Consider the following 15,715-nt stretch of genomic DNA (forward strand, 5'->3'; position numbering starts at 1 on the left):
AAGCGCTGACCCACCGATGGATACTAACAGGCAGCCATCTGGACACCAGAAAGGACTGGAGCTGCGGAGAGGGCCCCAGACGACTTCTAGGGGCTGGAAGAAGCCCCAGGTAAGTGAAGATAGATTTAGAGTTTCGCCTCAGGAGTCCTTTAAGTGACATGAGGATAGATTTATATTTGTTTGGTATTACTTGTTGAATGTGTGCGTGTCCAGTTCTCAGTGTTCACTATCATGGCAGATGCTGCATGAATTGTTAAATGGAATCAGTCTTTGACTAACTCCTGTTTAAGGGCCCTTTTCCACTAGCAATCGCAATCACAAATCACAAACGCCAGCGATTGCGATTGCGATTTTTCATTAATTTTGTTATGCGATTGCTATTTGTGATTTTCATTTGCATTGCATTATCATTGTAAAAATCGCTCCAGCAAGCGATTGCGATTTGCGATTAGCGATTTCCAAATCGAATCACTGTAGTGGAAAATACTTCTCGTGATTTCTATGATAAAGTAACAACCCTAGCGATTTAAAAATCACTAGCGATTTGCGATTTTGCGATTCAGCAATCACAATCGCTCTAGTGGAAAAGGGCCCAAAGGACAATTGTAGTGAGAGGGATATGGATACAACCATATTTATTTCCTTTTAAGCAATACCAGTTGCCTGGCTGTCCTTCTGATCTTCTCTCTCTAATACTTTTAGCCATAGGCCCTGCAAGCATATGCAGATCAGGTGTTTCTGACATTGTTGTCAGATCTGACAAGATTAGCTGGATGCTTAGTGTTGTAGCATTAATGGTTAGTACAAGAGTCTGACAACGGTGTTACCTCTAGCTGTTCCATTGAAAGTTTTAGAACGGTCATCTTTATACCCATAGTATTGCAATATTTTTTTTATTTGTTTGTTTTTTTTTATCCGGCAATTGGAATTTTTTCTGTTTGGTTAAACAAGCAGCCATTTGATGAGTATCAGCAAATTCAGAAGCATCAGATACTAATTGGCTATTGATTATATTTTTCAGAAGCTTTCTTTTTAAGAAAGAGAAAACTTTGATGGCAGTTTACCAGCTGGTGATCCATTTTCTATTATCTGTAAAAGACCACTATAGCGAAAAAATGAACCAGTTAAAATCTGACAGAGCCGACAGGTTTTGGACTAGTCCATCTCCTCATAGGGGATTCTTAGGATTTGCTTTGTTTTTAAAAGCATTTCCTGAACGGCAGTCGCTCAGTCCAACTGCCAAAATAGTACAATACCATACCGCCTCCCTACTCACTTGCACACTATTTTGGCAGTTACACTTAGCAACTGCCATTCAGGAAATGCTTAAAAAAAAAAAAAGCCCTGAGAATCCCCTATGAGGAGATAGACTAGTCTAAAACTCTTCTGTCAGATTTTAACTGCTTACTTTTTTTTTTTTTTTGCTGTAGTGGTCCTTTTAATAGTGACATTAGTACAGTGTTGTACAATCCAAATAAAGAAGACGGCTTATGTAATACAGTATCTATGCATGAGTCTGGAGGAGAAACAAAACAACCTGCTTCTCTGTATGAATATCCCGGTAAACAGATTGTTGTGTGCTGATGGCACATCACCATATCATGTTTTGGGTGGCTTCAGTATGTTAATTATGTTCTCATGTTGGAGTTATATAAAGCTTTTTTCCTACGACGGCCATCTGCTGTTTTTGGTCCATGAGTCTGAGTATAGTGGCAGAGAACTGTACATCTGTAGAGTTACATGGCGCACTGTCAGGTTCTCCATCTAGTTATCTCAGGCAGTGAGTGAGTTAAGATGTGGGCTCTAATGCCTGTATCTCTCTACTTAACGTGAACCTTTGCATCCTTGTCAGCGATGAGCCTCTCGTCTGTGCGAGGAGCTGTGAATTCTTCTGCGTTCATCTCTGAGATCTGAATTCATGTTGCACAGTAAGTTTTGCATTTAATGAGGCAGAGGATAAAAGAGGACAATGGATGCTGTAACGAGAGAAGCCAGGGGTCAGGTATATGATGGATGTCACAATTTCCTCAGCATCTCTCTTATATCAAAGGAGCTACACAGCTCCAGTGTTTAATGAGGAACAGGCTATGCCATTAGTTAATAGTTCAATCAGTGTTGTGTTGGGGAAAAAAAGTGTGTGTGTGTGTGTGTGTGTGTGTGTGTGTGTGTGTGTGTGTGTGTGTGTGTGTGTGTGTGTGTGTGTGTGTGTGTGTGTGTGTGTGTGTGTGTGTGTGTGTGTGTTTTGTCTTTCCTGGATTCATGTAACTCCTCCATATTCTGCTGTGCTTGCTTTACAGAGTGCATGGAACCGTGAGCACTGCCCCAGAGAGATGCTTATCATCGAAAGGCCCTAATGGAGTCATATAAACACCTTCTAGGTCTGATTTAGTCCTGAACCAGCATACCGACCAACAAGTTTCTGTATGTTTAGAGAACCCCCACGGAAACGAGGAGAATATACAAACTTCTTGCAGACAGCCTTCCTAGTATTGTAGTAGCCATTATGAACCCTCTGTTCTCAAAACACGTTTACAGCAAGCTGGAAGGAACTCTAGTAGTAATAAAAAGTAGGTTGTAAAAATAGACCATCTTGGCTTCCAAAATGGACTGCAGTGATTTTGTATTGGACCATTCAGGTTCACTCCTTAGAGTTGGTCCCTACTCTCCCTACTCCAGGCAGCAAGCTAGTGAATATTTTCATACTCTGGACCCTGAAATCTGTACACAAAAGGAACATAACATGCATAAATTAGTCTTTTTCCAGGTAGCAATCAACTGGACCTCACACACCATCAAATAAAAGAGCTGTGCTGGCATTGGGGCAAGAGCGCTACAGCCATACCACCATGGCTGCTAAAACACATATACAAGCAAGGGTAACCATGTTCCTCCTGCTTTTCCCTTAAAGGACCACTATCGCGAAAAAAGTAGGCAGTTAAAAAATGTGACAGATGACAGGTTTTGGGCCAGTCCATCTTTTTAAAGAGACTCTAACATTTCTCAGTGGGGTCCGCTCTACTGCGCAGGCGCCGGAAACTTGCGCCTGCGCAGTAGAGCAGACCCGACGGCGATCAGGTATTTCCGCCTACTTCGGAGCCGAAAGCAGCCACAGCGCCCCCGCTGGAGCCAGCAAAGGTAAATATTGAATTTACAGTCGGGTCTGTCGCCGGCTGTTCGGAGGGCTGCAGCGAGACCCCCGTGGGACAGAGGACGGTGTGGGAGGCCTCATTAGGATCCGGAGGCTTCCCCCACCCAAGGTGAGTACCACCCAGGGGAGGTTTTTGATGTTACAGAGTCTCTTTAAAAAGATGGACTGGCCCAAAACCTGTCATCTGTCACATTTTTTTAACTGCCTACTTTTTTCGCGATAGTGGTCCTTTAAAGCAAACCTGCAGCAAAATGTAAATAAGAAAAAAAAAAGATACCTATGGAGAGGGAAGGCCCTGGGTCCTATAGAGCAGGGCTTTTCAATCTCTTCACTAATTGTACCCCTTTTATCACCTGAAAATTTAAAAGTACCACCCGTGCGCCTGCGCAGTAGAGCGGACCCGAGCCTGACAAGTGGAGAACTGCAACTGTGTATGCAGATATGCTGACAAGGAGATCTTTGGGCATCCTATCGCTGGATCCCCTCTACTGTGGGGAAAGGGGAAGCCTCTTTAGTCTCCAAGGTCCTCGCCGTGCTGCCCTTCAGAATAGTTCAGACCTCAGATCAGCAGTAACCCGACTGCCACTGTGCATCGTTCGCCTGTGTCTCTTCACCACTGATCTGAGGTCTGCAGTATGCTGCAGGGCAGCACAGTGAGGAACCAGCAAGGGGAGATGAACTTTGTGGAGGCAAGATGGGACCAAGACAAATAGCAGGCAAGCCTGGTGTGTACCACCTGGACAACAGCAAAGTACCACTGGTGGTACGTTTACCACAGGTTGAAAAGCCCTGCTATAGGGCCTTACCTTTCCTCTCCTGGTCCCCTCGTTCCAGTGGCGCCGCCCCTGTTAGCAGTCTTCGATCGATGGGTCAAAGACTGCTAATGGGGGTGACAGCGTTGAGGGATGTGGTCAGTTTTACATGATGACAATTTAACTCTCTGCCCTGAAAATACACACAGCAAGCAGGAAGAGCATGGCTATCCTTTGTGCATGCGTCTTAGCAGCCTTGGCAATATGGCTGCAGGCTGTAGCTCTCTTGCCCCTATGCCAGCACAGTCTACTTTATTTAATTGTGTGAGAGGTGCAGTTTATCACTCCCAAGAGAAAGACTACTCCCTTTTTTATTAAGGTTCAGGACCAGAAATTTCCAGAGCTTGAATTTCAGCTTCAAAAGCATGGGAGGTGCTTGTTTGATTGCTGCCTGCCATAGGTAGAGTAGGGCACAATTCTAAGCCGGAAACTTCAATGTGATGAGTTGGTCCGTCCAGTACAAAATTGCCTCAGTAAATATTTAAAGTGTAAAGCGATGAAATCTGTCATATCACCACAAGCTCACATGTGTACTTGTGGTGACAGGGGACACATTGGTTAACCCAGGAACACAGTGGTATAAAGTGGACTGTGCCTGAAGTTTTATTGCTGTACACTTGTTGGACTGCTCTTGGGGAAGAATTTGGAAGAAGGACTTTGAAGGCTGTGTCAGATATAATAAAATATATTGCTTTATTTTTTTTTTTATGTTTCTGGGGTTTTTTTTGTTTTTTTTTTTTGTAGCACTGGCATATTTTCTGTTTTTTATTCAATTTTTAAAGCCAAAATCCTCCATTATCACAACCTAGTTGTTGTTATTATTACTAGAGCTTTTTTTGTACAGAGGGTAAATGATTCATTACACTTAAAGTGGACCCAAATTAAAAATACAAGATTTCAGAAATAAAATCTATTTTATAAATTATAATAATAAATAGCAGCCTTTTTTCAGCTGCATGATGACAAATCTAAAATATTTTACATTTATTGGAGGAACCCCTCCCTTCCTTTCAAATTGCCGGGATTTTTCCGGCAAACTGGTGGAGTAGATGATGTCCGGCAAAGGAGGAATTGCAAATGGCTGCCCCCAGTATAACCCTAGTTATGAAAAGAGAAGGGTGAAAAGCATGCACTGAAATGATCATAGGTTTGAAGGAGTGTTTATTTATCTTTGTATGTGTCAGAGTGGTGCAACTAAATATTTATAATTAAAAAAATGTTTGGTTTGGGTCCGCTTTAAATTGACCACTTTTCTCAGCACCTGCTTTTGCTCCTTTTTAAAGCCTTATACACACCTTTCATTTTGATTGGCCAATCACTGACCAATTTTCCACCTCCCTGTAGTAGAGAGTTTACCTAAACGGTCTGTTCATAGTATTCAAAGCCTGTTGGCCCTAAAACTACATGGAGGTGGTAAAACTGGCCAATCAAAATTTAAGGTGTGTACCAGGCTTAAGTCTCAGCCGGAGGAGCATGGCTACCTTTTGTTTGTGTATAACTGTTAGTGGTAACTGAAATCAGAGCCTTGTTTCACATGTACAGAGCAGAACATCACTCACTTATTATTTCATGCTGTTGCAGGCAAGTCTCTCATATGACTTGTGGACAGCAGTGTTGCTCGGATAGTGCTTTTTAAAATTCGAATTGATCCTGAACCAGATACCTAGATATCCGGATCCGGTTGGGATATCCGAATCCAGCCTTTTAGATATCCGCGTGAACGCGGATATCCGGTTGCATTATCCGCGGATATCCGGACTATTCGGATATCTGGATAGAAAAACCGGAAGTGCCCTTTAAATAGCTTTAAAAGGTGTTTTTAGGGTAAATGAGGCATGTATCATCATTATTTTGCAAAGGGGAACACTAATTGATGATGTGGGGACTTGGCTGTCAATTAACATCAGGCCTAGGTTCTAGTCAGCGGTCGTGCAGCCCACATTGTGTCTAAAGTATTGTGTCTAAAGTCCAACCGCACAACTGGGACATGACAGTTTTCAGCCAAGACACCTCCGAAAAATTATGCAGCAATTGAGTTTTGGATTAAATATAGGTGGTATCAGTGGCCTGTGGCACCCTGGCCTGGCGGTGGGAGCTGCACAGGCAGCAGGAGCAGGACAATGCAGCAGCAGCAGCAGGTGTAACGTATGCCAGGAGCCTGCCGGATGTGGCACGTGGCGCTTGGCACGTGTCACGTGGCACTTGCCAAGTGTCACGTGGCACTTGCCAAGTGTCACGTGGCACTTGCCAAGTGTGGCACTTGGGACGTGTCACTTGGGACGTGTCACTTGGCACGTGCGAAGAGACACGTGCCAAGTGACAGTCAGACAGCAGAGGAGAAAACACTAGTGCACACTAACACATGAATGAATTAACAATAGTGTAGTGATAGTGAAGGGGTTAATCACTGAGCTTATCACTGTGTAAAGCCCTTGCCCCAGCAACAGCACTGCAGCTGTGCAGCACACACTCTAACTGTCACACTATGAGATAATCAATCAAGCTAAATAACGATTACTATAGAGTAGTGAGGGGGTTAATCAATGAACAGCTTTAGGTTTATAACTGTGTACAGGCAGCCCTCGCTAGGCCACCAGCACTGCAGCATGTCTCTCAGGAAGCATCCTGCAAGCCAGAACGATCTGTCTCATCATGGCAGCCCTCCTTATTATACAGTGGGGCTGGCCAGTGTTCCTTTCTGTGATTGGTTGCTAGGGCTTCTGCTGGGAGCCCTCTGATTGGCTCCAGGATGTCATCACCTTAGTTACAGTATTTCGGATTCGGATATCCGTGGATATCCGGGTCATGCATCAAACTATCCGCAGATAGCTATGCGGATTTCTATAGCTATCCGAGATCCGGAATCTGATCCGGATAGCGCAAAAATGGTCGGATATCCGGGTTAACCCGGATATCCAGATTCCGGATGAGCATCACTAGTGGACAGTAAGACATGTGCCTGTTTTCGGTTTTTGAGCTCCATGACCATCCACAATGTGCTGGCTGGTAAATGTGGTGCAGATGTAATGGCAACAGGACATTCATCAATATCACTGTCTGGGATTATGGAGCAGTATTAAAGAGAACCTGTAACTAAAAAAAACCCTCTGTGGGATACCTACCTGGGGAGGGGGAAGCTTCAGGGTCCCAATGAGGCTTCCCCAACCTCTAAAGCTCAGAAGAATCCGACGCTGGCTCTCCCAAAACCTCCCCCCAACAAGCTTGACAAGGGATGATATATTTGCCTCTCTGCTATCCTGTGCAGACGCTCTAGCAAATCTTCGTTCAGGTAAGGCAGAAATAGCCGAACCCGATCACATCCGCTCTACTGCGCAGGCGCAAAGGACTCGCGCCTGCGCGGTATAACGCTTATCCGATCAGATTCAGCTATTTCTGCCTTAACTGGAACAGAGAGACGCTAGTGCATCTGCGCAGGATCACGGTAGGTAAATATTTACATCGACGCACTTCAGGCAATTGAACGGAGGGACAGTGGAGGACCGGGGAAGCCTCGTTAGGATCCAGAGACTTCCCTTCTCAAGGTAAGTATCCCCCAGAGGGGTTTTATTTTTTGTTACAGAGAACCAAGAAATTGTGCTTCTGTAAACCCCACATACCTATAGAGCTTTTAGCTAGCAACACTAGAAAGCTTTTCAGAGGTCTCTCATCACAGCCTGTGTGGAAAAAAAATGCTTTGTTTATAAGCTGTTTGTAACAGTTTGTGTTGGCGTCAGTCTAGAGGCTATACCATGTAGATAGGTTCCACTTCTCTGTCACTATTCACAAAGAAATGATTTACTGTTAGTTTCTGTCCTGCTTACATACACTGCATTTTTACAGATCATATGAGAACAGCGGAGGGATTTGTCAGATACAGAGAAAGGATCATGATGAGAAGGATTTGTACTTTTTTCCTTACTTGGATGCTTCCCCACATCCCATTCAGAATAAGCTCTTTCTATCTGTAAACTGTTTTCTTTACACTGTGAGGCAGAGAGAGAGACACTTGCAGGATCAGGCACACAGAGCGGCAGCTTATAAGTTATTTACACACCTATTTGAAGCTATATTTCTGCTTTCTATCATTCTGAACTCCTTTTACTCACAGGATTACAGCCAGTGAAGATTGTTTCTGTATGTTGGATGTGCTGGACACAGTCCTCCATAGTAATGCCCACAGTGAAAACTGTTCTCTGTAAATATCATATTTTCTTCACATAAAACATGAAAAGAAGAAAAAAAAAGCCTTTGTATTGCTATTTGCTTGTAATCACTGGATATATATGTGGCATTTAGAATTTTAGGTAACTTTGATAGTTGTCCTTTAAGCAAGCAGCAGTGGGATATAAAATATGCTGCCACAGTGCAACCTGAGCTGTGATATGACTGCCTGTGGGAAGATTATTAGACGTCTGCTACAGAATTCCGAGCAAGCTGATTATCCCCTTCCTGCCGTCTCATAGGGGAGTCCCGGATGCAGCAGTGATGGAGCTGAGCTCAGATCACACCATGCATGGTCACTCTAATGCTTTTTCTCTTTTGTTCAAAGTGTACAGATAATGGACCTCTTATCTAGTTTGTTCCATCACACCCTACTAGAGTTTTTGTTATGAGTTCTTTCATGTCACTGACCTGATAGATGTCTGCAAGAGGCTATTTCTGGGTAGTTTCACAATCTGGGAAGACTGCATTTTCTTTACCTCTGCAGATTATTTTATTTTACCACTAGATTTCAATTCCATGTAAATGTGTGAGCTCTTTGGAAGTCTGTTAAAGTAGCCATAAATTTAGCGATTCTGATACAATCGACAAAGCAATTGACTTTATTGGGCGATCAACCTCCAGTTTGATCGAAAGTCGATCAACTAGTGGCCCACACACTACAGGTGATATCTTATATCAGTCACGGTCACTAATCGATCTGACCGATGTTGTGCCTCCGTGCTCTGAATGCATTATAAAACAATCGAATGGTCCATCATACAGCCAAATTGCTAGATGTATGACCACCTTTAGTTAGGTTTTGTCTTTTTTTTTTTTCAATTCATCAATTCAAGAAGGTGGCTTAAAAGAAACTGGGCCAAAGCTCATGTTCAGAAACACATATTGCCTAAGGAGAGGGACACCTCTAAATTCTAATGAGGCTTCTCACGCTGTCCTCTGGTCCCCATTTGCTACTTGCGGACTCTCCAGCTGATCAGGGCCACGCTCCTCTTCCAGCATGAGCGCAGCTGTGCCTGCACAGTAGCACAAGCGGCTCCAGCTTCCTGCATCGGACCGTCCCGATGTGGACGGTCCGATGTACGATCCGTTTCATCCCCGCTAATTGTCCGCTCGCAACTCTGCAGGAGGGGGGGGGGGGGGGGGTGGAGAAAGGAATGTTTGGAATGCAAACTTTGCCCAGGCCTGACCTAGCCTAAATGTCAAGTTTAAATATAATTGGGAAAAAGCCTTTTTAACATAACAGGGAAAAAGAAAAAAACCCTTTAATCCTTTTAGGGGTCATCCACTTGACCCTATCACAAGACTCTCATATGTAGAAAGGACCATAGAAAAAAAGTTCATACAGGATTTTTAGATGCAAAAGATATCAAAATGCTTTATTGACACAAAATAGAAAAAATTATTTGTTTAAAAATCTCTGTAAAAGGTTCCTTGCAAATACATCCAGTACAGAATTATAGCACAAGCATGAACTATTGTCATAGACTTAAAGGGAAGGTTCAAGCAAAAAAAAAAAATGAGATTCACTTACCTGGGGCTTCTACCAGCCCCATGTAGCCATCCTGTGCCCTTGTAGTCACTCACTGCTGCTCCAGTCCCCCGCTGGCAGCTTTCTGACCTCGGAGGTCAGGGCCACATTGCATACACTTTTACGCATTCCAGCTAGTGCAGGAACAAAAATTTACGCGTTTCACCACTAACGCATAAAAATGTATGTGTTAATGTTCCTGCACTAGCGGGAATGTGTAAAAATGTACGCAATTTGGCCCTGACCTCCGAGGTCAGAAAGCTGCCAGAGGGGGACTGGAGCAGCAGTGAGTGACTACAAGGGCACAGGATGGCTGCATGGGGCTGGTAGAAGCCCCAGGTAAGTGAATCTCTTTTTTTTTTTTTGCTTGGACCTTCCCTTTAATGCAATTTAGAAAAAGGCAACGACACGTTCGTTTCGGGCCCAGAAAGCCCTTCATCAAGCCAAGTTGCAGGAAGTGCTATCTAAAAAAGAACACACAGTGGAAAAATCATTAATGACATTAATCTAATGTAAATAAGCATTCCGGCATCTTACAGAGGAAGAAACCAGAAATATGTGCGAATGACGCAGCGTACACACAGAGTCCCATATCACGGGTCTCTACGCTCGTCCAGAAAGAAGAAAAGTGTCAACAGCAAAAGACACGAAAGAAAGCCTAAATGTCATCCAGAAGTTCTTGTGTAGGATTTGCCATTGATTTTCAAACTAGTAAATTTGCATGGTTTGTCCACTGCATTAAATAATGCATTGCTTTTTGAACATATGTTGGCAGTGTTGTCATGTAAGTACCTTCTGTTTTGAGGAGTTGTACTTTGCAGTGCACTCATGGAGTTGGGTTCCTTTTCAGCCACCTCAAAATACTTATGTGGTTCTCCATAGCCTAACTGGGTATCTTGCTTCGCTGCCTCCTCATACTGTACAAGGTAGAAATATGGACTGCCATACTTGGAACTGATGTTGACAAGATGCCCTGAAGCTCCTATATATGCTTGTTAGTCTTTGGCTCTGTATGTAGCAGTCTGTATCTGAGCTATGCAACATCAGCTATTTTGTCTCCCCTTACTTCAGTGAATCAGGTGCTGTATGAGCGTAAAGAAAAGAAAAAAACCACAGGGACACCGGGAGCCCTAATGGTGTATTATCTCAGGTAAAGAGATAAAAAAAAGTAGGAGAATATACTACTCACAAACATGGGTTGCTTATGAGGCAACCACTCGACTGTGCCTGTGGGGAAATCCCGTCCCCACTCGGTCTTTTCCTGGGGTTGGTCGCAGCTCCTTGGAAAAAATCCTCACTTCCGATTGGTCGTGAAGGCCCCACTTTGAGTGGGGTGGTGAATCAGGTAACAAAAGCTATTGGAGGCGCCCTTTTGTATTAAGTTATACCATATTTCTCGAATCAATCAGCCAAAATAATGAAATTTGCCTACCTTATTTCAAGGAGACTTCCGAATTAGTTAAAACATTTTTATATAGATACTTTATTGTAGTCAAGCACTTCAGACAACGCGTTTCACGGCTCAAACCGCTTCCTCAGGTCAAATAGGGTGCTTACTGTGGTATGTGACGATTCCGGGTGCCAAACACCTGTCTATATAAAAAATGTTTAACTAATTCGGAAGTCTCCTTGAAATAAGGTAGGCAAATTTCATTATTTTGGCTGATTTGATTCGAGAAATATGGTATAACTTAATACAAAAGGGCGCCTCCAATAGCTTTTGTTACCTACTTCAGTGAATGTTCTGCACACAGAACCAAACCAAACCAAAGTGTGTTTACATGAAATGTCACTCTGCTAACGAGAGTGTTAATGGAGTATAAGATCTTCCATTTGACTGTAGATGGTAATTTATTTCAATGATTCCCGGGCATGGGAGCAGCATCTACTGTATTTGACGTGATGCATTGCCTGCCTGTGGAAAAGTGCTTTACATAGTTTGGAAAATGAGGTCACAGTTGAGTCAGGAAATTTGACTGTTGCTTTGAAGACAAAAGCTGCAGCCTTTATTGGTGGATGCAGTATACTTAATTTCTTCTGTAATACTACAGGAAATGTGCTATATGCTTTTTGCCCTAAGGCAGCCAAAAATAGTCCTAATGAGGATTTGAGAAACTATTGAGGTATAGAATGAGGCAATTTAATTATTTCCATCATTTATTTCTGCCATTTACAAATAGACTTTTTTTTTTCCTTATAAATTGTCAGAAACCAATATCAGGGAGTTGCGGTTGTGAACAAATTGTTCCGACTCAAATGCTTAATACATTTCAAATCAAAATGAGAAAATACAATACATTAACATGTCCTATTTTCTCAGAGACTAGCTGTAATAAAGTACTTCCCTGCTGTAAGCATAAAGCACAGCTCGTAGTTGTTTCTCTAGTGCGCTGTCCAGCTGAGCTGTTACGCAACCTGACATTCATACTTCATTTTAATCTGGATTATAGTACATTACAAAATGTGTTTTCATATCATTTGAGCTCCAATGTGTTTGAACATGTTCATTTGAGTTTTAACACCTTTAACTATTGGCGGCTGTCGGACCAGTTCCAAATGAGCTTAAAACTTGCTTGGCTTATGAAATTTGATATATGAAAGTTTGCCTTGGTGTTTATATCAGAGCTGTAGAGTCAGTACAAAAATACTCTGACTCGGCAGTTTATGAATCCTCCGATTCGAAGGGAACCAAAATTACTCTGACTCCTTAATCTATGCTTTCCAGGGCTGTGGAGTTGGTATGAAAATAATGTGACTCTTTATTAAACCTCCAACTCCAGGTACCCAAAAATTGTGAGTTACTCCACAGCCCTGGTTTATAAAACCCAATCAAGTACTGCTGTGCTGTTCATACACATTCCCTGCATAGCTGTTGTGAGAATGTTCTGCACATTGAACACAGAGGTGTCTCTTGCCCATCAGTGTGGTTCAGATTGTGCACGAAGAATGTCTAATAGAGGAAGATTCTCTTCATCCCTGTAGATTAAAGGCCTTCTGAGGCGACGATTACAATCTATGTTTACTCACCTGGGGCTTCTTCCAGCCCCTAGCAGCCGTTTCAGTCCCTCACCGCAGCCCTGGTCCTCCGCGGTGTCCCGCTGGCCGCCCATAATGATCAGCGGGTCACCAATAGTGCATACGCTGTTACCATCTATGGAGGGTGGATGGTAACAGCGTATGCACTATCACCATCCATGGCACTTCTAACAGTAGGGTGAACCTAGCCTCAATATGTTTCAGCTTCCTTTCAGCTCTAATTTATCTGTGAGTTACCCTGTGTTCTTCTGCAGAGAAATTGATTAAAGCCATAAATGATTAACCCATACAGTGAGAGAAAGGAACACACAGTTTGATCAGAATTGGTAAGGTACATACACATTTATCTTGTTTTATCACATTTAAGGATGCACAAGATGACCTGTGACATGATGGGATAGACATGTGTATGTACAGGGCCAAACACACAAATATCTATGCTGTGTTCCTTTTTTTTTTTTTTTTTTTCTGAATGAAAGTGTCAAAAATCAGGTATGTAAGAGTGTCAGCAGCACCAGAGTGAAGTGGCACACCATACAGTACAGGTATATCTTCAGAGGTACTGGACCAGAATGGATTTTACTCTGCTCGGGTCAGGACTGGGTCAAAACATGGTCGTACTACAGCATAACCCTCACTGATAAGGAATTACAACCATAAAACACTTTCCTAGCAGAAAATGGCTTCGGCGAGCAGGAAAGAGATTTAAAAAAAAAAACAAAGTCAATAGTTGATAGCTCTGGTATACTTCAATGAATGTGTCATTAAACAGTGACCATGAAACAGTCAAAACTTAAAAAGTAAATCCTCTATAATAATAATAGGCAACTGTCCCTGCGTCTCAGTGTATCTATATACATATGGCCAGGGTTCACAATGTGATTGCCAAATAGATCAAAATATTTATTGAATTATCAAAACTGTACACTTGAGCTTAATTGCATGCAAAAATTAGCAAAATGTATAAAAACCTAAATTAAAAAATTGCTTGAAGACTGTACATCACCTCGTGCATAAAACTCAGGCCTAGCTAACCTATCTATGCCGGCTTGCACACATTCAACCACACTGCCATCCAGTCAAAGCGCCTTCACACATGCAATAGTGGCCACAGTCCAAGAGCGGATAAGCATTAGCAGCTAAGCACCCCATAGGGGGCAGCCAGGGAGTCCACCTGCATAGCAGCGATAGCAGTAAGATCAGCAACAGCCGTCAGGCATCCACATTTCCTCAACCTTTGTTGCCACTGTATACTTTGGGGAGGAGTTCAACAGTTCAACAACACGGATGTCTCTGACCACTTGTATCGCTCACAGCTTTTCCGGTGGGTACCCTTGCTTCTGATCCGCCCGTCTGTGCTGCCAGTGGAAGGATGGGACTTCTGCGACCTGTGTTTCACCGCTGATGTAGCTGCACAGCTCACCTCAGCGCCCACAGAAACTCACAGCGTCTCGCCTCCCATAATGTTAGGACGCCACAGCCGCCGATAGCAGCGTGTCTCCGACAGGTAGCGTACAGTCTATGGACCAGTGACGCACAGTCTCCGCCCATCTACGAGTTTCTCGCCCTCTGATTGGGCGATTTTGTCAGGACGTAACTTGGGCTCACATTACTCAATCCTTCTATCCCCGTCATACTGCAGCTCCTCCTATCCGTGCATACGTGATTCTCTTTTTCACAGATTGGAAACTGTTCCTAAGACATTCGCGCCATAGTTTATAGGTAACGTATTACACCTTTTCATATATATATATATATATATATATATATATATCAACCTAACAGTGTTCAGCAGAAGTTTTTCATTACTATATTCCATTCACCATTTTCTTTGTACATATGTACATACAGCAGCAATGCAATGCCAATCATTAACTTCAAACCCCATGATTTTGACATCAGTGAAAAAGGGTATACTCCGATATATGGGGGGACAGTTGTCTCAGTGTAGCTGGGTCCGTGCTTTTTGCAGCTGCGCATGTGCGCAGCACGGACCCAGCATCACACAGTTCTCCTTGAGAACTTAAAAAGTTACACTTTTATGCCAAGCAAAGTTCTCATGCGCTAAAGTAGCAACTGCTCCTCTATGTATGCTCCTTACTGTATTCAGCTAGTACCAATGGAGATATGGTGTCCTTGGCTTTACCCCATGTGTTAGCATGTCACAAGCTCAGAGCTTGAGGCCCCCATGCTCAGTGGATGGCTCCAATTGCCTAACCAACATTTTTCAGCAGAGAGTACTGATATGTATAATGTACTATTGGCATATGCTAAACTTTGCAATCTGGCAATGAAAGTTAGTCAGCTCAGCTCTTCAGTTTCTGCCTGCCTGCTTCCAGATGTACATAAATTGCATGTATATAAGCAACTTTACTGGGTTTATATGCTATTAATATGGCATTTTAAAATCTGTGAGTCTTGGTGGTAGGACTGTGGCAAAACTTATTTACCCTTCGCTCCACCCAAGACTTCTGCCAAAGGAGGCAGAACAGGATGGAAGTTACATCCCACATAATTCTGAATCTGCCAACTAGCATTATTATTATTGATTTTATAAAGCACCTACATACTCCATAGTGCTGTACAGAGTAATTATGGGAATATATACGGTTACATTTTTTTATTCTTTTTGGGCAGATAGATGGCTTGATAATTTCCGACATGTCCAATTTGATTTCAATCATTTTTTCTTATCGATTTTTCTCATAGAAGTTAATGGAAATCAATCAGAAAAACAATTGGAGACTTGATCGGACAATAAATCTGCCCAAAAACCTCGTGTATTCCCAGCATATGAAACAATCAGTGGGTACATAGACATACGGACAATGGCCAATACAAAATATTGACATTGGTACATAATAAAGAATTGGTAGACATGTTAGTTATATTATGTAATACAATTTTTTTGTGTGTGCAAATGGGTAATGATATTTTTATTTGCTGCTTAGAGTTTTGCAACCCTTC

The 15,715-nt window shown here is 42.7% G+C and overlaps 1 protein-coding gene across 7 annotated transcripts in view; it reads left to right on the forward strand.

Moving 5' to 3' along the window:
* Positions 1–15,715, forward strand: part of CAMKK2 (calcium/calmodulin dependent protein kinase kinase 2) — a 130,496-nt gene that overhangs the window by 22,950 nt on the left and 91,831 nt on the right. For 3 of the 7 annotated variants that reach the window (XM_068245159.1, XM_068245168.1, XM_068245178.1), the window contains exon 2: positions 2,298–2,378. The exons of 3 other annotated variants lie outside the window; for them this stretch is intronic. In XM_068245159.1, the coding sequence (XP_068101260.1) occupies positions 2,354–2,378 (25 nt within the window). In that variant the 5' untranslated portion in view covers positions 2,298–2,353. Of the gene's footprint in view, positions 1–1,879; positions 1,929–2,297; positions 2,379–15,715 lie in introns of those variants that run through there. One more of the 7 variants, XM_068245189.1, reaches the window with a different exon arrangement.

The sequence above is a fragment of the Hyperolius riggenbachi genome, chromosome 1 (genome assembly GCF_040937935.1).
Source record: "Hyperolius riggenbachi isolate aHypRig1 chromosome 1, aHypRig1.pri, whole genome shotgun sequence".
Taxonomy (NCBI): domain Eukaryota; kingdom Metazoa; phylum Chordata; class Amphibia; order Anura; family Hyperoliidae; genus Hyperolius; species Hyperolius riggenbachi.